The sequence below is a fragment of the Tupaia chinensis genome, unplaced genomic scaffold, assembly GCF_000334495.1.
Source record: "Tupaia chinensis unplaced genomic scaffold, TupChi_1.0 Scaffold144899_1, whole genome shotgun sequence".
NCBI lineage: Eukaryota > Metazoa > Chordata > Mammalia > Scandentia > Tupaiidae > Tupaia > Tupaia belangeri.
The window spans coordinates 4,054,890-4,076,918 of record NW_006204759.1 but is presented as its reverse complement, the minus strand read 5'-3'; the positions used below and the strand labels follow the sequence as shown (position 1 = coordinate 4,076,918).

The 22,029-nt window shown below is 38.9% G+C and overlaps 1 protein-coding gene across 2 annotated transcripts in view; it reads left to right on the top strand.

Annotated features, from left to right (window-relative positions):
* NCBP3 (nuclear cap binding subunit 3) overlaps positions 1-22,029 on the top strand; it is a 46,413-nt gene that overhangs the window by 19,620 nt on the left and 4,764 nt on the right. Inside the window, exons 4-12 of one of the 2 annotated variants that reach the window (XM_027767890.1) lie at positions 7,387-7,512; positions 9,452-9,580; positions 9,802-9,878; positions 12,420-12,528; positions 16,343-16,442; positions 17,003-17,129; positions 17,241-17,244; positions 19,161-19,461; positions 21,580-21,734. In XM_027767890.1, coding sequence (XP_027623691.1) covers positions 7,387-7,512; positions 9,452-9,580; positions 9,802-9,878; positions 12,420-12,528; positions 16,343-16,442; positions 17,003-17,129; positions 17,241-17,244; positions 19,161-19,461; positions 21,580-21,734 — 1,128 coding nt within the window. The remainder of the gene's footprint in view (positions 1-7,386; positions 7,513-9,451; positions 9,581-9,801; positions 9,879-12,419; positions 12,529-16,342; positions 16,443-17,002; positions 17,130-17,240; positions 17,245-19,160; positions 19,462-21,579; positions 21,735-22,029) is intronic. The other variant, XM_006167595.3, reaches the window with a different exon arrangement.

Genomic DNA, 22,029 nt, shown 5'->3' with positions numbered 1-22,029 from the left:
AAAAAAAAGACAGGTCTTTCTATGAATGAGGAATTATGAAGCTCACTGAAAGATGGCCAAAGGTTATCAAACAAAACGGGCAATATATATCATTGACTGATCTTTGTTCTTTATATAAATAAATGACCTTTGAGAAACAGAGAATATACATCATGACTTTTTCGATAACACAGTAATTAGCTCTTAGTAGATGTCCAGCTCCCGCTCCCTGATATATCTGTTCACTGCCACCTCTGCAATTAACCCTTCTCATTGGTGGAGCAGAGGTCTAGGATCCTTATTTGTTTTATTTCAAGCAGTGACATTGGCAGCCAGGTGAGGACCTGTCAGGCATTCTCCTCTGGCAGTCTTCCATCAAGTTTTAAGCTTAACGAAGTTTCCATTTCTAGTTTATCCTACCACTGTCAGTTTGGTTCTCTTATGGGAAGGAACCTTTCTTATCCTCCTGTTAATTCAGACTAGATTATATTATCTCTGCAGTGATAATATAATCTCTCTCTCGTTCTCTATCTCTTTTTTTTTTTTTTTTTGAGAGATTTTTGCTATAGGGTGCATGCACTTACCAAAGAGAAATAGAAAATAAGAAATCACCCCCCAGGAGGAATGGCCATGCCACAACCCCTTCTCCTGGGATTTTGGGCATGCATGCACATGTGCCCAGCTTGAGTTTTAATCTGTCAGGTCTGGGACTCAAACCACAGTAAACTACATGGAAGTTCAGCAATATAACCATTATGCCATTGCTGGTCTCTTGTATCTTTTTAAATATCTTTACCTTTTTTGAACAAAAGTGTTCATTGCCCTATTCTTGATGTGCATATCATTCTTTCTAAATTAAAATAGACAACTGAAGACACAAGTTTTGTTTTATATTCTCTTGCCACTATTTTCTCACCTATAGGGTACTTTTTTTTTTTTAAAATGTTATTGTAATGTTTTATTAGAACACTAGGATGTTCTTGTTACTTACTTTTATCCGTTTTTTTAAAAAATCTTTGTTTGTCTCTGCTGGTGGCATTTAAGATTAAGTCCTTTTCCTCTGATCAGCAAGCCTCCTTATCTGATGTTTTCTCTCTGTCCATATCCTCAGTCTATTACCTCTGCCATCACTAGGAGCTCTTCTGTTCTTTGGTTAACCTTCTGTGGAACCTTCTCTTGACTTCCCATGGACTCTTTCTTCCAAAGTCATGGCTTATAGTTTATAGCTTTTCAGGCCAACTGAGAAGACCTCCTGGGCTTTAAATAAACCCTTGCTTCTCATCCTGCATTTGGACCTCTGTTCACTGTTGTACTGCTGGTCACTAATAAGGACTTCCTGGGGTTCAAAAGTCTTGATACTATCTCTGTTTTCATGAATCTGGGCTTTCAGAAAAGTAAGCACTTGATTTCACTTGATTTAGTTTGGCCATACCTCCATGGGCTGCTGTTAAACTTATCTCTTACTCTTCAGCATGATATGACAAAACAGCTGTTTAATTTTTTTTTTTTTTTTTTTTTTTAATCAGGGGCTGGTAGGTAACGTAGCAGATACGTTGTTGTACTCCCATATGGCTGACCGTGATTTGAGTCCTGGACCCAGTGGCTTCAAAATCATGCTGGACACACTTGTGTGCATGTACAAGATCCTAGGAGGAGAATGGAGGATGGATTGCAGTGTAGCCACCCCTCGGGGATGATTTCTCACTTTCCCTCTCACTGTCTGTCTCTCTCTCAGTGAGCACATACACCCTAAGGCAAAAATCTCTATAAAGAAAAAAAAAAAAAAAAACGGGGGGACCAGCAGGTGGCATGTTGGTGGTTAAGGGCATTGGGCTCCCACATTACCGACTGCAGTTCAAGTCCTGGGCCTGGTGGCTTGCTTTTTCACTTTCCCTCTCTCTGTCTTTCTCTGATCAAACTGGAAAATAATAATAATAGTTAACAAAGTTAAGTAAAATAATTATTTTTAAAAATTTTGTTTTAATTGGGCCAGCTGGTAGTTTGATAGTTAAGGTGGATGTATCCCACGTGACCAGTGGCATGGTTCAAGTTCTGGACCCAGTGGTTCAAAAAACACATTAGGCACATGGACTTGTGTGCCCTAAATTCTGAAAGGAGAAATGGAAAGGAAGAGATTATGGTGTGGCCATTCCCTAGGGGGGTGTTCTCTTTCTCTTTTTCTGTCTCTCTCCAACCCTCTTGCAAATTTAAAAAAAAAGAAAACGAAAAAAGAAAAGGATAAAAAAATTTTTAATTGTAGGTATTAATGTATATTTTAAGTTTGTTTTAAATAGAAGTAAATATATAGCATATAAAACATGCAGGGAAGTAATGGACATTGAATTCATAATGGAATTACTTTAGAGAAGAAAGGGACAGAGATGTGAAGAAGATACATTGGCCCTAGTTTTATTGGATGATTGGAAAACTCAGGACACATTTTTGCATAGAAAAACAGAAAAGAAATGAATGACTTTTCTGCTAACCCAATATATGTAATGTTTTGTTTGCCTGAGATCTTTTAAAGAATTAAACATAAATCAAAGCATTCGATGTACAGGTATTTTTAAATGATTTTTTTCTTATTAACATGTTTACGTATTTTGCAACTAAAATTTTTAAGTGCAATGATGTAATTAAAGTATTTAGTCAAAAAATTAACACAGGACTGCAGATGGCGTAGTGGTTGAGGTGCAGAATTCTCATCTGACCAATCACAGTTCAAGTCCCGGACCTGACAGCTTAGAACTCATACCAGGTGGTGTGTGTGCATGCCTGAAATCCAAAGAGGAGAAAGGAGGAGAAGGGATTGCAGCATGAACTGTCCCTTCTCAGGGGTGATCTCTCACTTTCTGTCTCTCTGGCGAGCCCATGTGTCCTATAGCAAACATCTCTTTAAAAAAGAAGGAAAAAAATTAACACAGTCCTGATAAGGTTAAAGCTTTTTTTTTTTTGGGAGGGGGTTGGGGTTTGGCCAGAGCCTTCACCTTTCTTCCTCCTCAGTGGTAACGATAATTATCTGTGTAGTGTGAATTTTACCAGGGCTTTTTCTAGCTATTTGTGTATACAAATATATACACTTAGAAGATGTGCAATGGTGTTTTATGTTATAAAAAAATCACATGGTTCAAAATGCTCTACTTTTTTTGAGAGAGATTTTTGCTATAGGGCGTGCGTGCTCACCAGAGAGACAAAGAGAGACAGACAGAAAGTGAGAAAGCACGCCCGCCCCCCAGGGGGTTGGCCATGCTGCAATCTCTTCTCCTCTATTCTCCTCTCAGGAATTTGGGCATGCACACACACGCACCCAGCATGAGTTTTAAGCTGCCAGATCCAGAACTTGAACTGCAGTTGACTACGTGCTGATCCCTATAACTTGTTTTTTTTTTTTTTACTCCATAATGTTTCTTTGAATCTTCCTATGGTAAATAATAAATTATTTCATTTTTTACTATATAATATTTTGTAGTATACAACACATAAGTCAGGATTCATTTAATGTGGGGTAATTGTAATTTATTACTCTGATAGCCATTGGGTTATTAGACATAGTGCTGCATGAACAGTTTCGTGTTCTTTGTGAACATTTTGTGTTCATATTTTATGAAGCTATATGTGTCTTGATTCAGGGTAGATTCTGAGGGATAGAATTCCTAGGTCTGTAGGGCATGTACTAAATGACGGCTTTCATGGACACTCGTTTGCCCTTCAGAGTAGCTATGCCAGTTGATACTACCACCAGCAGGGGAAGTAACTCTTTCTCCACAAACTGCAAATATGTAACAAACAAACAGACAAATCTGGTAGTTTGTATTTTCCTCAGTTCTCTATTCCTCTGTCTTTACAATTCCCATTCTACCTTAAATGTTTAGAATAAATACATGAACTGAATGCTAAGTACATTGGAAAAAAGACTTTATTTTCTTACTAGATATTTTGTGGCATAGGGGCTTGAATTTGAAGAAATGATTATCCTCTGATACCTTTGACTTGAAATGGTGCCAGAGTGTCTGTAGATTGTATTGTATCATTAGAGCTAACAGCACCCAAACTTTCTATTTCTAGTTTATTCAGATTTATACTTGATCAGCTCTATTGGTCTAAGAGTATCACAAAATCTCTTATCTTTTTTTTTTTTTTAAGAATTATTTTATTTAACTTTATTTATTTATTTTTAATCTGACCAGAGACGGACAGAGTGAGAGAGAGAAAAAGAAAAGAAGCTGCCAGGTCCAGGACTTGAACTGTGGTTGGCCATGTGGGTCCTGTGCCCTTAACCACCATTCTACCTGCTGGCCCCATCTCTATCTTTTAATACATGTAACTCCAATGTGTTTTGAAAAAAATTACTGTTATCTTTTTCAGATGTATCTATACGATTTAATTCAATATTATCTTCCAATAAATATCAAAACTTCACTATGTCATAAAAAAGAAAAAAAATGTAAAATCTGGATAGTGAAAACTGGTATCTTCTAGTTTTAATGTGTTTTTTTCCTGATTAATAATGAGGTCAATCCATCTCTTCGTATGTTTATTGGCCTTTCATGTTTCCTTTTGTGTGAATTGCCTACTAATGTCCTTGCCTGTTTTTTTTTTTAAGATTATTTTATTTTATCAATTAACAGAAGCAGTGAGATGTTTAGAGTTTTTATTTTAATTACTTTATTTAACTTTATTTATTCATTTATTTCATTTCAATTTGACCAGAGAGGGACAGAGCAAGAGAGGAAGAGAGAAGAGGGAAAGTGAGAGAGCAAGGTTCAGGACTTGAACCGTGGTCAGCCATGTGGGAGTCCAGCGCCCTTAACCACCACGCTACCTGCCGGCCCCTCCTCGCCTGTTTTTATTTTTGAATTGTCATCTTATTGATCTGTAGGATTTCTTTTCTTTCTTTTTTTTTTTTTAAGAATTATTTTATTTAACTTCTATTTATCCACTTATTTATTTTAATTTGACCAGAGAGTGAGAGTGTGTGTGTGTGTGTGAGAGAGAGGTGAGAGTGTGTGTGTGTGTGGGAGAGAGAGAGAGAGAGAGTGCATGAGAAAGCAAGCCGCCAGGTCTGGGACTCGAACCATGGTTGGCCATGTGGGAGTCCAGCGCCCTTAACCACCGTGCCACCTGCTGGTCCCATAGGATTTCTTTATTCTAGGGTCATACTGTAGTTCCATTACTTTAGTTTCATGCTTTGATATATCCAAGGGCAGTGTCTATTCTTTCTGAATTGTCTCTATTATTCCACATTTCTCTTTGACATATATTTAAAAATTTAGAATGAGAGGGACCGGCAGATGAGATAGCAGTTACATTGCTGGACTTCCACATGACCAACGACAGTTTGAGTCCCAGACCCAGCAGCTTGAAACTCCTGCCAGGCATATGTGTGTGCATGCCCAAGATCCCAAGAGGAGAATGGAGAAGGGATCGCAGTATGGCCATTCCCCCCGGGGGGTGATTTCTTGCTCTCTCTCTCTGTCTCTCTGGTGAGCACATGAGCCCTATAGCAAAAATCTCTCTTAAAAAAAAAAAAATTAGAAGGACCAGCAGTTAGTGTAATGGCTATGTTGCTGAACTCCTATATAGTCGAACGCAGTTTGAGTCCTGAACCCGGTGGCTTAAACTCAAGCCAGGCACGTGTGTGTACGTGCCCAAGATCTCGAGAGGAGAATGGAGGAGAAGGGATTGCGGCGTGGCCATCCCCCTGGGGGATGATTTCTTGCTTTCTGTCTCTCTGTCTCTCTCTGGTGAGCGCACGCGCCCTGTAGCAAAAACCTCTCAAAAAGAAAAAAAATTAGAATGGGAGATGTTGGTTAGTGGATAAGTTGTATTTATCATAGGGCGGGCGCCACCACGACCAGTGGATGAGTTGTATTTAGATAAGAGGAGTAAGATCTAGTGCTCTATAGTACCACAGGGTGACTGTAGTTAACAATTTATATTTCAAAATGGCTAGAGAAAGAGGATTTTGGAGGCTAGCAGGTAGTATAGTGGTTATGTTGCTGAACTTCCACATGACCGGCTACAGTTTGAGTACTGGACCCAGCAGCTTAAAACTCAGGCTGGGTGCTGTGTGTTATGCGTACCTAAAATCATAAAGGGAGACTGGAGAAGGGATTGTGGTGTGGCCATTTTCCCTGGGGAGTGATTTCTCGCTCACTCTCTGTCTCTCCAGCAAGCACACATGTCCTTTAGCAAAAAATACTCTAGAAAAAGGATTTTGAGGGACCAGCAGTTGGCGTGATGTCTGAGTTGCTGAACTCCCATGTGGTCAACTGCGTTTGAGTCCCAGACACGGTGGCTTAAACTCATGCTTGGCGCATATGTGTGTGTGTCCAAGATCCCAAGAGAAGAATGGAGGAGAAGGGATTGTGACGTGGCCATCCCCCCGGGGGTGATTTCTCACTTTCTGTCTCTCTGTCTCTGTCTTTCTGGTGAGCGCACGTGCCCTTTCGCAAAAACCTCTCCCCCCCCAAAAAAAAAGAAAAAGAAAAAGGATTTTGAATGTTTCCAGCACTAAGTATTGACAAATATTTGAAATGATAATATGCTAATTGTCATTATACAATGTATTCATATATTTAAAAAATTATACTACCCTGTAAATATGTACAATTATTGTCAATTTAAAACAATTTTTAAATGTATAAATAAAAATATGTAAATAAGTACAAATTTTAGAATCAGCTTGTCAGGTTCAGTGAATAATCCTGTTGAATTTGGTACTGTTTAGTTCTACAGTTTCATGTGGCTAGAGGTATTATGTATTTTATCAACACCATTTGTTTAATCTTACTGAGACTAATATGACTTAGTGAATTAAAGTCATTTAGTGATACTGACTAAAATAGTTTACCTTACTGTCATGTTTCATGTTCCTTAGAAATAATTGTCCTTTTTAAAAAATTATTTATTAAATTTCATTTATTCATTCATATATTTTATTTTTTAGAATTATTTATTTAATTTTATTCATTCATTCATTTTATTTTATTTTAATTTGACTGGAATGAGGCACAGAAAGAGAGAGAGAGAAAGTGAGAAAGCAAGCCACCAGGTCTGGGACTCGAATCGTGGTTGGCAATGTGGGAGTGTCTAGCACCTTAACCACCACACCACCTGCTGGTCCCCTCACTCATTTATTTTTAATTTGACAGAGAGAGACATAGAGAAAGAGAGAGAAAGAGGGGAAATGAGAAAGCAAGCTACCAGGTCCAGGAGTTGAACCATGGTCAGCCATGTGGGAGTGTCCTGCACCTTAACCACCATGCCACCTGCTGGCCCCAATAATTGTCCTTTCTTTCAGCATATTTCTAAATGTGTGTTCTCTGAACTGTTATAAAGGAGTAATGGTGAGATGTGCAATGTTGGATGAAAAATTATACTGTCTTTTCTGTCTTGTTTTTCTAGCAATCCCAAAAGTGAGACTGGAGACAATCTACATTTGTGGAGTAGATGAGATGAGTACTCAGGATATTTTTTCGTATTTTAAAGAATACCCTCCGGCTCACATTGAATGGTTGGATGATACCTCTTGTAAGTATGCTCGATCTTTTTGTTGAATATACTTTGTTTATGATTTTTAAAGAATTCTTGCCATCTGAAATGGTTCATCATTATGGCCCAGACTACTCATTCATGCCTAACCTCTGTCCTTAACCTAGGAGAAAAAAATAATTGCCCATTGATAAGAACCAGCATGCCTTGGGAACCAGCAGTTAGCGTAACAGCTATGTTGCTGGACTCCCACATAGTCGACCACGGTTTGCGTCCCGGACCCGGTGGCTTAAAACTCACGCCGGGTGCGTGTGCGTGCGTGCCCAAGGTCCCGAGAGGAGAATGGAGGAGAAGGGATTGCGGCGTGACCATCTCCCCTGGGGGGTGATTTCTCGCTTTCTGTCTCTATGTCTCTCTCTGTCTGTCTGGCGAGCGCACGCACCTGAAAAAATCTCTACAAAAAAAAAAAAAAAACCAGCATGCCTTAACCAGTCTGCCAGTTCACATGCCATGGGTATTCCAAGTCAAGTAGCGACCAGAAATATAGGATATTGGTTGCTGGCATCTGAGTCTAGTATATGAGATTGAGGTCTCCTCAACATAATTTCCCACCAAAGGAATGGATCCACCTGCATAGACATAGGGCTTGCATATAAATGTATATATACATACATACAAGGTGGGCTTAATGTGGTCTCTGGGTTATAGTTTGCTAACCTCTGATTTAAGTTAATACAACTATAGCTAAGAAATATTAATTATACGTATATTAGCTATATATATTTCTTTTCTCTTATAAACAGAGAAAGGAAATTATTGGTCTAAAGCCACATAACATGTTAGTAACAAAAAGCGAGGGTCTTTATTTATTTTTTTTTGGAGAGGTTTTTGCTATAGGGTATGTGTGTTCGCCAGAGAAACAGGGAAACAGAAAGCGAAAAATCACCCTGCAGTGGGGATGGCCATGCTGCAATCCCTTCTTCATTCTCCTCTTGGGATCTTGGACACGTACGCACACACACCTGGCATGAGTTTAAGCCACCAGGTCCAGGACTCAAACCGTGGTCGACCACATGGGAATCCAGCAATGTAGCCATTACACCATCTGCTGGTCCCGAAGCGAGGATCTTTAGACCTTCATTTCCCAAATGGAGATAATAGGAGTAACATAATTTTGTGAAACTATATTTTTTTACAGAGTTAAAGAGATTTCTACAAGGCTTTTCAAAGCCTTTTTCTTACAAAATTCTGTTCCTTAATTTAGTTGCTTCAGGGCTAGCCCCATAGTCTGGTGGTTGGGGGAAGCTGAATCCCACACAGCTGACCAAGCAGTTTGAATCCCAGACACAGTAGCTCGAGAAACACACCAGGTGCATGTGCATGTGTGCCCTAAATCTTGATAGGATGGAGAAATAAAGGGATTGCAGCATGACCATGCCTCACTGTGGGAGTGCTTTCCCTCTCCCCTCTCTCTGGCAAATACATGCATCCTCCAACAACTGAAAGAAAAATAGTTGCTACAAAGCCACTTGTCTGTCATGTGTCTGTTGTGTATATCTCATGGGTACCTTCGTCACCTACACTTTACAATCATTTAGTATGTCCAGATGACAGGGAACAGCAGAGTGCTCCCCTGAAGGGGGCAGTAATGAAGGACAATCCAAATTCACATGACAATTATCATCATCAAGAACTACTAACACTTGCATTCTAGGCAGTTTCAATATACAGAACCCTTTTTCATGGAATACGTAACAGTTATTTCATGGAACCCAGTTTGGGGATGTAGGGGAGGCTAATCTCTGATCAAACAGATTTTACTGCCATTTGTAAGTTGTATTCTTCCTTAGTTGTTTGTGCATTTAGATGACAGCCTGCGACTGTAGGTCAGGCTGTAGTAATGACTGTGATATAGAATTTGCTTCTGAGAAACTTACTGTTGAGATGCAATGATCTTTCATTTTATATGTTATTTTAGGTAACGTGGTTTGGCTGGATGAAATGACAGCCACACGAGCCCTTATCAATATGAGCTCTCTGCCAGCCCAGGATAAAATAAGAAGCAGGGATGCCAATGAAGACAAGTCATCTGAGAAAAATAAAAAAGGTAATTGAATGCCAAAGAGGGTGTTTTGGCTTGAAGACCCAGTTTTTACACAGTCCTGTGTTAGGCTTCTGAGTTTCTGAGAAGAGTGCCTCTCATTACCTGGTGTTTCATACGCTGTGGTGCTTTGGGTCATTAGTAAATGGGAGAAAATACTGGACTTCTAAAATTATGTGAGATGAAGTTGTGTTAAGGTTTACTTTGTCCCTCACATTCCATTTTAGACAAGCAGGAAGACAGTTCGGATGATGATGAGGCTGAAGAAGGAGAAGTTGAAGATGAAAACTCAAGTGATGTAGAGGTTAGTAATAGGATATAAGATATATGTAAGGTTTTATTGTAAAAATTTTTTATTGTCTATTTTATTTAAGGCTTAAAGACTTAGTAAGCTCAATTCTTCCTCTAGCTTTCCCCAGGGTTGGCCTTAGGTTCATGTGGATGTAACAATTCATCTTGAGATCTTAGACTAATACCCACACATCTATAAAAAGAAAACTGTTTTGGGACTAGCCAATGGCCTAAGGGTTACATCCCTGGACTCTCATGTAGTTGACTGTGGTTCCAGTCCTGGACCTGGCAGTTTAATACTCATGCTGGGTGCATGTGTGTACATGCCCAAAGTCCCGAGAGGAGAAAGGATTGTGGCATGGCCATCCCCCCTGGGGGCGATTTCTCGCTTTCTGTCTGTCTCTCTATCTCTCCAGCAAGCACATATGCCCTATACCAAAAAATCTCTTTTAAAAAAAGAAAACCAGGGACCAGCAGTTGGCATAATGGCTACGTCGCTGGACTCCCATGTGGTTGACTGCGGTTCAAGTCCCAGACCTGGTGGCTTAAATTCATGCTGGGCATGTGTGCCTGCTTCTGTCTCTCTGTCTCTCTTTTTCTAGCAAGTGCACGTGCTCTATAGCAAAAACCTCTCAAAAACAAACACACAAACAAAAAAGAAAACTGTTTTACTGAGAAATACTTTGAAGTGTTATCTAATCATTAAAATTATGAAAGGTGGGCTGGATGCCTAGCATAGTGCTTAAGTGCGATGCTGAGGGAGCTGGATCCCACATAGTCATCGTGATTCAAGTCCCAGCCCTGGCAGCACACTGCGTATGTTTGTGCATGCCCAGGATCCTGATGGGATGGAATAATGGAGGAGAAAAGAATTGCAGTGTAACCAGGCCCCCGGATTGAGACTTTCGTCTTTTTCTCACTCTGGTGCACATGCAAGTGCCTTCTGGTCTAAAAAAGAGAAAGGAAAAAAAGAAAGAAAAAAAAACAGAAAGAAAGAAAGACAGGACCAGTATGTGGCATAGTGGTTAAAGCCCTGGACTGCCACATAGTTGACTTTAATTCAAGTCCTGGACCCATCAGCTTGAAACTCATGCCAGGTATGTGTGCATGCCCAAAATTCTAAGAGGAGAAGGGATTGCAGTGTGGCCATCCCTGTGGCGGTGATGTCTTACTTTCTGTCTCGTGGTCTCTCTCTGTCTCTCTGGCAAGCACACACATTCAATAGCAAAAATCTCTCAAAATTAAAAAAAAAAAAAAAGAAAAGACAAGTAATGGTATATATCCTAATAGATTATATGCTATTATTGGAAATATTAGAGGGTATTTATTCTTAAAATATTATATGCCTATATACCTAATTCTAGGTGCTAGTGTGTAGAAAAATACATCATGACTTTCCAACAATGCAATAGCACCAAGCAAAACAAAGTCTTTACCCTCTTGGAACCTACATTTCAGTGGGGAAAACACACAATCATAGACACTCAGATTATAATCTAAGGTTAAGAGGTGATGAGTCTGCAAAGAAAAGGAAAGGAGGATAAGAGAATAGAGAATGATGGAGGGCTGACCCCAGAGCATAGGGGCTAAAGGAGCCAGATCCCCTATGGCCAATCCTGGGCCTTGGCAGTTTGAGAAACATGCTGGTCACGTGTGCATGCATGCCCCCAAATCCTGACAGGATGGAGAAATAGAGGGGAAGGTATTGTAGCATGATCACATGCCACTGAGGGGTACATTCTCCCTCTTTCTGTCTCTCTTTCTCTGGTGAGCACGTGCGACCTCTGGCATTAAAATAAAATAGAGGGGCCAGCAGATGGTGTAAAGGTTACACTGCTGGGCTCCTATATAGTGACTGCAGTTTGAGTCCTGGACCTGGCAGCTTAAAACTCATTTCTGGCATGTGTGTGTGCATGCCCAAAATCCCAAGAGGAAAATGGAAGAGAAGGGATTACGGTGAGACCATCCCCTCTGGGGGGTGATTTCTCGTTTTCTGACTCTGTCTCTCCAGCAAACACACATGCCCTGTAGAAAAATCTCTGAATGAATGAATGAATGAATGAATGAGTAAATGAGAGAGGGGGAGAGAATGATAGAGACTTGTTTTAGGTAAGGTACTCAGAGAAGCCCTGACTTTGATCAGCAGATAGCATGATGGCTATGTCACTGGATTCCCATGTAGTTGACCACGGTTCAAGTCCCGGACCCATTGGCTTAAACTCAAGCCAGGTGCATGTATGTGTGTGCCCAAGATCCCGAGAGGAGAATGGAGGAGAAGGGATTGTGGCATGGCCATCCCCCTGGGGGGTGATTTCTCGCTTTCTGCCTCTCTGTCTCTCTCTGTCTTTCTGGCAAGTGCATGCACCCTATAGCAAAAACTTCTCAAAAAAAAAAAAAAAAAGTCTTGACTTAGAAATTGTATAGAGGAACTGGAACTGTAATGTTGATAGATATAAAGATAGAATGCTTTCTTAATTATAACTTGACTACTGAATAGAATAGATACTTAAAAAGACAATAATTTTTATCTTGAAAATGTTCTTTTTTTCCTAAGTTGGACACGTTGTCTCAGGTAGAAGAAGAGTCTCTGTTAAGAAATGATCTTCGTCCAGCTAACAAACTTGCTAAAGGAAATAGGTTATTCATGAGATTTGCTACAAAAGGTAAATTTAACATTGGATATTGGTTTTTATTTTCAATTAAAATGATTTGATTGTTGAGTGACATCCTTTTCTCTTTTTTTTTCATTTTTTATATTACATTTAATCACATATATCTTTACAGTATATAACATTTCTTTTTCCAGTACGATTATGTGTATCAGTCAAGACAAAGACATTACTATTCATATCATCATTATCAAATAGCTTTACATTTTTTTCAGATTGTTATTATTATTTCATTATTTTTTTAAACATTCAATCTCTATATGTCATTTGGCTTGTAAAGAGAATTTACCCAACATGAACTACTTCTCAGATCAGTCTGGTTGAGAATACTATACACGTTACTATCAACAGGTAATGAACCGTTTCTGTGTCCCACAAATGTCATGCCCTCTGTTTGTTCTCATGCTATCCTTCTCTATACCCTTCCCTCCTCCCTCCCATCCCCCGTTCCACTCTGTCTTCGACATTCATAACTATTTTCACTGCTTTTATGCCCGCCAATATTTCACTCTACCATAGGGTGCAGATAGTGGGTATATGTTAAGTGGATACACACAGTGGTTTTCTTCCATAGCCTGGCGTGCTTCACCCAGCAGTACATCTCCCATACACATCCTTTATCCTTTTCTTTGGAATAGAAGTTAGGTCAGGCAATCTCAAAGTTCCTTCAAACTATAATAGTCTGTGTTTGTGAAATAATAGCTTACTGCCTAATGTGGAATTTTAAATTAGTGTATTTGTATGTTGTGATTTCTAGTTAAAATAATTTTTTGTTAAAGCTGGTTTATCTCTTGGGGCGGCAGGTGGCATGGTGGTCATGGGCACTGGACTCGCACATGCCCAACCGCAGTTTGAGTCCTGAACCAGTCAACTTGCTACTCTCTCATTTTCTCTCTCTCTCTCCCCCCTCTTTCTGGTCAAATTGAAGTGGATAAATTAATTAATTAATTTTTAAAAAGCTGGTTTATCACATATGCTTTTTGGCTAGTTATCATTTGAATTATGAAAACTTTAAAAATTATACTTTTAATTTATTATACTGATATCCTCCTGGATGGACATTATTAATTTGCTATTAGGCTTTAACTCTCTTCTCATAAGACTTCATGCACAATGATTTTCTTGGTATATATAAAATCTGTATTTATTTGTATGTATACGTGTATATTTTCCTTAAAATCATTTGATAATTACAAGTAACAACTTTTTTAGTTGTGCCTTTATTCACTTTACCTCATTAAAAATGCACTTGGTTTTAGAGATCCTATAAATAAAGTGACCCCCATTAAAGTAGAATATAGATCATCCCTCCAAATGTGGCATTTTTGAAAAAAGCAGTATTTCTTATAGGAATTTTACTGATCACACAGGACTTAGAAGAATGTCAGATATAATGACATGTACAATCTAAACAGGACAGGCTGATTAAGAATTTATATAATGGGGAACCAGCAGTTAGCGTAATGGCTATGTCACTGGACTCCCACATAGTCGACCATGGTTTGCGTCCCGGACCCTGTGGCTTAAAACTCATGCCGGGCGCGTGTGCGTGCGTGCCCAAGATCCTGAGAGGAGAGTAGAGGAGAAGAGATTGTGGCGTGGCCATCCCCCCTGGGGAGTGATTCTCGCTTTCTGTCTCTATGTCTCTCTCTGTCTGTCTGGCGAGCACACGCGCCCTATAGCAAAAACCTCTCCAAAAAAAAAAAAATTATATGATGTAAAAATGTACACATTAAAAGTTAGCCATGTGGACAGATACATGCAGCGGAGAGATTTGGTGACAGGAATCTCTTTAGTGATCAGTAGGCCCAGATGCGATAATACTGCTTTCCCCTGCATTACAGTAAACGACTTTCACTAACAGACTCAGGTATTCCACTCGTCTACATACACACGGGCAACTGTGACCTGCTACCATACAGTCTCAAGCTGCGTAACTCAGATCTTCCTGTGGCACTCCCAAGAAAACAGTAATAGTCCCATGCAGGTGGTAGGAAACACTAGTCTTTTATTCCAGGTTGGATTTGGAAAATGTTTAAGTGTTGACATTAATATTTGTAAAGAGCATCTGTCTGCTTATGCTATGTTTTCTTTACAACTGATATGACAAGTAACAACTTTTCCCTCCTAAATACTTAAGTATTTATTTCCAAAGGGCAAGGATATTATCTTATAGTAAGCTATAAAAACTAGGAAACTTAACATTCATACAACACTTGTTACCTAATTCAGTCTATATTCAGATATCATCAGTTTTCCAAAAATGTGTCTTTTATAGATTCCCTTACCTCCATCTGTGGGATCTACTCCAGGACTGAGTGTTTACTCATAGCTCTTTAGTTTCTCTTAATCTGAAACTATGTCTCTATTTTGTTTTCCTTGACTGAGCCATTTTTTGAGTTACATAGACTCATTAGTGTATAGAACATCCCTCCTTTGGATTTGTTTGATGTTTCCTCCTGATTGGATTCCATTTGTATATTTGAGGCAAGAATACCACAGAAGTAATGATGTGTCATTTTCAGAGTATTATCAGAAGGCACATATTAATGCATCGGTTCATAGGGTGTTAACTTTATTCACTTTCCTAAGGTAATGGTTGTCGGGTTTTTCCACTGTAAAGTCACTATTTACGTTTATTAAAAAAAAAACCTTGATGGTGAGATATTCTGAGATTATGTAACTAGCCTGTTGCTTGTAAGACTTTGAAGCTTCAGCATTTGTTAATGATCTCCTAACATCATCAATTCTTTATTAGTTGGTAGCCTGCTCTAAGGAAGAATGTTTCCTTTTTTACCTATTCATTTATTTGTTTATTTACTTTTAGCAATTTAGACTCATGGGTTGTTACTTATTCAGTGGGTCATCATCCCTGACTGTTATTTTGATTCACAAACTGTCTTGGATTTGGTCAGTAGAGCCTCTTTAGGCTGTTCTGACATGCAGCATGGATTCATTGAGCACTTTTTTATGGCACAATAAAACATCCTGTTTTTCTAGACACAGATTCATACTATATCTGCTCCAGATCTGGAAACAGCTGTTTCTCTGAGGAGCTGGTGGGCAGTTTTCTTTTTGGGTGCACATACTGTATTTGTGTTGCCATATTTACCTGCCCTGGATATATTTTCAGTGGCATTTGTCCTCTGCAGTCAGAGTGCCCGAGGAGCTGTTGAAGCCTTCATATTGCTGCTTTTGACATAAAACATATGTGATCTCTGACTACCTTTCCTTCTTGTTAACTGGAATTTTAACTTGACAAATGTGACATTTTATTCATGTGAGTGGCTTAGTGCATTCTAGATGTATGATACTATGACATTTTCTATAAACCAGTTTTGGGACATCACAATAAGTGGAAAAATTTTACCAGGTATTTGGAATTATGTGTAATCTATTTTTTTAATGCTTATTCTGTGCTGTTAGAGTCATTTGGAAACAAGTGTCATCTTTCAGGAGGGGTCATCAAAAATCCTACCTCCAATGCTTCTTAGAACCTTATATCTCGTATTACTGTTCATTTTTTAATAGTGTTTCCTCTGCTGAGTCAGTCAACTCCTCAACAGTAGCTTAGCTTCGTACATCTCTGTATTTGCTCTACCCCTCCACACTGCACTGCCTCAGTAGGCACTCAGAGTGAATATTTATAGTGGATTTTTCCTTTTGACTGGTACTTCAAGCTGAGCTCATCCCAGCTATGGAAAACATCATTATCGTCATCATCATCATTATTATTATTTTTTTAACCATTCAACATTATCTTTACATCCTCAGGAAATCCTAGATAACTGTTGTAATTAATTTTTAGATGACAAAAAGGAACTTGGTGCAGCCAGAAGAAGTCAATATTATATGAAATATGGGAATCCAAATTATGGAGGCATGAAAGGAATTCTTAGCAATTCTTGGTGAGTCCAAACCTTAAAATACAATAGTTTAAATAGTAGTTAAACTTTTATTACGATACCTTCAGTTGGTATTCTGTAGTGGAATGTCAAACCTTCATGTGGACTAGAAGGGTGACAAGAAGGAAGAATTTACAACTCCAGCCGTGGTTAATGGTGTGAGAATGCAGAGTTTCAGTTTTATTTAAAACATTTCTGGGGCCAGCTGATGGTGTGGTGGTTAAGGCGATTGGATCCCATATGGCCAACTTTGCTGTTCGGGTACCAGATAGGGTGGCTTGAAAACACGCCAGGCATACATGCATGCATGCCCAAAATCCCAAGAGAGGAATGGGGGAGAAGGGATCGCGGTGTGGCCAACCCTGCCTGGGGGATGATCTCTCACTTTCCCTCTCTCTTGTCTCTCTCTGGAAAGCACAAGCACTTGTGCCATATAGCAAAACTTTAATAAAAAGGGAAACAATTCTCTAAAATTACATCAATGTGCAGTTGAAATGACTTAGTGAATTTCAAGTTCTTTTCTATTAGGTTTTGATCATGTACTTATTTTGGCAATATTGCAGGAAACGAAGATATCATTCCCGTCGCATTCAACGGGATGTGATCAAGAAGAGAGCCCTGATTGGGGATGACGTTGGCTTGACGTCGTATAAACACCGACATTCTGGTAGTTGCCTGCTCAGCTCTTGGGTAGACACATGTTTGGCTCTCGAAATCTTATTTTTATTCTTAATACAGTTTTTTAAGGTTCAAAACTTTATCATCCTCTCTTCTTTGCCCTCACCCTCTGCCAACATATAGGAAAGTAAGTCAAGTCACGATTAATTTTAAATTGCCCATACAAAGAGGTCTAATGATTTTTAAAAAGCTGTTCTAACCAAAAAGGCCAAATGTGTCATAGGGAAAAATTCAAATAAAATTTTCTTAGGAACCTAATGTTCCCATTATTAGTATCAACAGCTGCATAAAGGAAAGTTGTTTTGTTTTGTTGATTATTAGATGAGCTGTTTTTTTTTTTTTTTCTGGTAATGAAAATAGGCTGCTCTGTCAAGTGCTTTACATTTGCTGGTTTGTGCTCATGAGTGCTGCAGGGAAGTGGGAAATCATGGCTTTGGTTTCTTTTCCTTCTTTCTTTCTTTCTTTCTTTTGCTTGCTCATTGTAAAAGAACCATTTTTATTATGTTTTATAAAGATATGTTTTTACTTTGAACTTAATCTGTGGAATGCTTTATAGAACTAACCAAGGCAGCATATGAACAGCACTCAAACACATTTATCATTATAATGGAACAGGAAGAGATAAGGCCTATACATTTTTATATAATGTGTATATTCAAAATTGTACGTTTGAGAGCTGCATATTTCTAACACATACATGGGCCCAGCAGGTTGCATGGTGGTAAAGACGCTAGACTCCCACATGACCGATTGCACTTTGAGTCCCAGACCTGGTGGCTTGCTTTTGCATTTTCTCTTTCTCTCTCTCGCTGTCTTTCTCTGGTCAAATTAAAAGTAATAATAATAAATAAAATAAAAATAAAAGAATCCTTTAAAAAAAATCACTAATGTTACACAGTTAACACTTTACCAATTTCCCTTGTTTTAAGATGTCATCATATACTCTTGTATTGATTTTAAGAAATTAAAAGGCAAATTGCCCCTAATTCTAACATCCTAATATAATAACTGATTTCATTTTACACTTTTTCCTGTTTGTCTATTCTCATAATAAAAATGATAATTCTTATGAATATATGTGAGGAGACTTCAGAGAAATTTGTGAAAAAATAAGGTACAAGTTTGTTTTGGTCAAAAATATTTTGAAGTCCACGTATAGTTATCTCCTAATAGGAATTTCCACAACATTTTGAAGACCTCTTGTACTTTATATTTTGTTTCTTCCACTTATCATAAGCATTTTCTCATGAACTTTAAAATTATAGTTGATTCTTATTATTTGAGTTGTTTATGCTTTATAAAGTCACTGTGAACACTGAATTCACAAATACTGAATCATCAAAGCCTCTAGTCACACCATTTCTGTCAGATGATCAAGCCTTGTTTTACCTGTTTTTCCATTTAAGGGGTACCTTATGTAATATATATTATTGATTTGTTAGCATTTAATTCAGCCAATAGCACTATAACTCATGGCTAAACCAGGCTTATCTAACACATATATTTTTTCTTATACACAGGAACACTAGCACTTCAGCACTAGATGTGGGGGCCGTTATAAATAATGAAATCCCCAAGAAAATGCACAAAAGTGTGAAAACATGACACTGAATAAAACGTGAACTGGATACTTGTTTATAATACAAGAAATGAAAAAAGGCAGAGTGTAGCTTTGTTTGACCTCAGCTGAGAATATATATATATATATATATATATATGTCCAGCAACTCAAATTTTTTTGTGGCTCTACACATGTCCACAGATTTGGCAGATTCACATACACAAAATCTGTGAATAATAAGGTTTTTAAAAGCCTTTATACTGCTCCAGTAGGCTGCTAAATCAAACTTTTATGTATTCATTCTCCTGTTACATAGTTATCAGGATGCTGTCCAGGTTGGCACCATTATCTATACATTAGTGCCCTGATAATATCTCAGTGATGGGAACCCCGTCTTTAAGAAGGTCACTAATAGTAGAATAGAAAATCATGCTTGTTAAGTTTGAGTGCTTTTCCTAATGTTTTTTGGTTAATTTTTTCAGGACTCGTGAATGTTCCTGAGGAACCCATTGAAGAGGAGGAAGAAGAGGAGGAGGAAGAGGAAGAGGTGGACCAGGACATGGATGCAGATGACAGGGTGGTGGTAGAGTACCATGAGGAGCTCCCAGCTCTTAAGCAGACCCGAGAGCGGAGCGCGTCTAGGCGGTCCAGTGCCAGCAGCTCAGACTCAGATGAAATGGACTATGATCTAGAACTGAAAATGATTTCCACTCCTTCACCAAAGAAAAGCATGAAAATGACCATGTATGCTGATGAAGTGGAATCTCAGTTGAAAAATATTAGGTAAGAGGTCAGCAGATGGCATGGTGGTTCAGGTGCTGGTCTCCCACATGACTGACTGTAGTTCAAGTCTCGGGCCTGGTGGTTTGAAATCACAATGTGTGGGGACAGCAGGTGGTGTAGTAGTTAAGGCACTGGACTCTCACATGGCCAACTGCAGTTCAAGTCCTGGGAACGCATGTGGACATGACCAAAATCCCCAGAAGAGAATGGAGAATGGATTGTGGGGTTGCCATCCACCTTTGGGAGGTGATTTCTCACTTTCTATCTGTCTCTCTGTGTCTCCAGCAAGTGCACACACCCTGTGGCAAATAAAATCTCTCTGGAAAAAAAAAATCACACCAGGCATGTGTGCATGCATACGCAAAAATCACAGGAGGAGAAGGGATTGTGGTGTGGCCATCCCCACTGGAGGGTGATTTTTCACTTTCCCTCTCACTGTCTCTCTCTAGTGAGCGTACGTACCCTATGACAAAAACCTTAAAAAAATATGTAAGTAAGAATAGTTTCTTTTTTATCAGTGGTAGCTTTTAATTTTATTTAAAATACTATTTACTATTAATTCCTCTTAATTTTATTATTACTTTTATCTACTCTGATATCAACCTCTTGCAGAAGTTGAGTTAACAACATCCAAATTTTCTTGGGCCAACAGGTGGCAGGCATGGTGGTTAAGGCACTGGACGCTCACATGGCTAACTGCAGTTCAAGTCCTGGCTTGCTTTTTCACTTCCCCTCTCTGTCTCTCTCTACCTCTCTCTGGTTAAATTAAAAAATAAATAATTATTTTAAAAATCCAGTTTTTCTTCTGTATAAGCAGTGGTGCTTGTTGTAAAACCTACAGCTAGTCTAGAAAGCGAAAGGCACCCTCTGTTCCATCCTCTCCAGTAGTAACAACTGTTCGTATTGGGTGAATAACCTTCCAGCTGCTTTTAGGCATATGTGTAACACATGGAGTGAATGTGGATATATTAGTATAAAAATAAGGTTATGCTGTTTATATTGTTTTGCAGTATGCTTTTTCCATTTAGTATATTGTAAACATCTGTCACTTTTCAAGTGTATATAGTCCATTGTTTGAATATATCATTTATTTAATCCTGTGTTAATTTATGACCTTATTTTTAGTTTTCAGAGAACTTTCTGATGGAAAGTATTGCCAGAACAATGCTGGCACATAGCAGGATAGCAGATCACTTTTACAGAGAAATACGCTTTTTTTTTTTCTCTTTTTTCTGTTTTTTGTTATAAGGGTGTACGTGCTTACCAGAGAGAGACAGAGAAAGAGAGGGAAAGTGAGAAATCACCCCCTAGGGGGATGGCTACACCACAGTCTCTTCTCCTCCATTCTCCTCTTGGGATTTTGGGTACCCACATACACACCTGCTGTGATTTTTAAAACTACTAGGTCCGGGCCTTGAATTGCAAAGCTGGCTATGTGGGATCCAGTGCCTTAACCTCCATGCCACCTGCTGGCCTAAAATATACCCTTTTAAAAGGGGATTATAAGCCCAGCTGTGGTGGCATAAGCAGTAGGTCACTGTTACGTAATACTGAAGCTGCATAGGAGGCCTAGGTTTGGATTCTGGGTGTATCTGACCATGCCCCGTGTGCCTAAAATCCTGGTCAGCTGGGATGTGAGGGGAAAGAGCGTGGCAGCGGTAGACCTTTCAGGTACCTTTTTCTGCCTCTGTCTGTCTGTGTCTCTCTCTTTCTTTGAGAAGAAGAGAAAGAGAAAGGGAAAGGAGGAAAGGAAAAGAGAAAAGAAAAGAATATGGAGAGGTCAGTTGTAGAGTCTGTGTCTTGACTGCAGCCGCATCGTAGCCTGGGTGAACAGAGCCCCACACTCTTTGCAGTCCTCTACAAGAGACTTGTGGTTACATGCTCTGTGGTTGCATATGCGTATTGTATGGAAACTGCCTAGAAAATGCAGACCTACTCACCCTGACCAGTTTCTTTACTGCAAATTAATCATGTTTTTTGTAAACAAATGATTATCAGTGTATGGTATTTCTAAGCGAATGTTGTCATATTACTTTGGGTTTCTTAAGTTGGTTGCTTGGACATTTATCACAGTTGAAGTTGGTTAATTATGTTCCCCCCCCCCTTTTTTTTTTAAAGGAATTCCATGAGGGCAGATAGTATATCCACAAGCAATATTAAAAATCGAATTGGTAACAAATTACCGCCTGAGAAATTCGCAGATGTCCGACATCTGCTGGATGAAAAACGTCAGCATTCACGTCCACGGCCACCAGTCAGCACCACTAAGTCAGGTATTTTCTTTATTTGTGTTTCTGGGCTTTGTTCTATGCTCCAGAAAGCAAATTGGGTCAGCGATTGGTGTTTGGATTTGTTGTTTGTGAATTGATTTCGTTGTCCTGGTTCATCACGTCAGTTTTGGGTTAGGCTTTGAGATTTCGGGATATGAAAAAAAACATCAGACTTTCGCAGAACTAGCTTCCAGTATTTTTTTTCTCATGTGCCCCAAACAATGATTTTACTCTTTATGTCATTGGTATACTTTTATTTTAATTTGCCATAGGGTACCTGAGAGACAGAGAGGGCAAG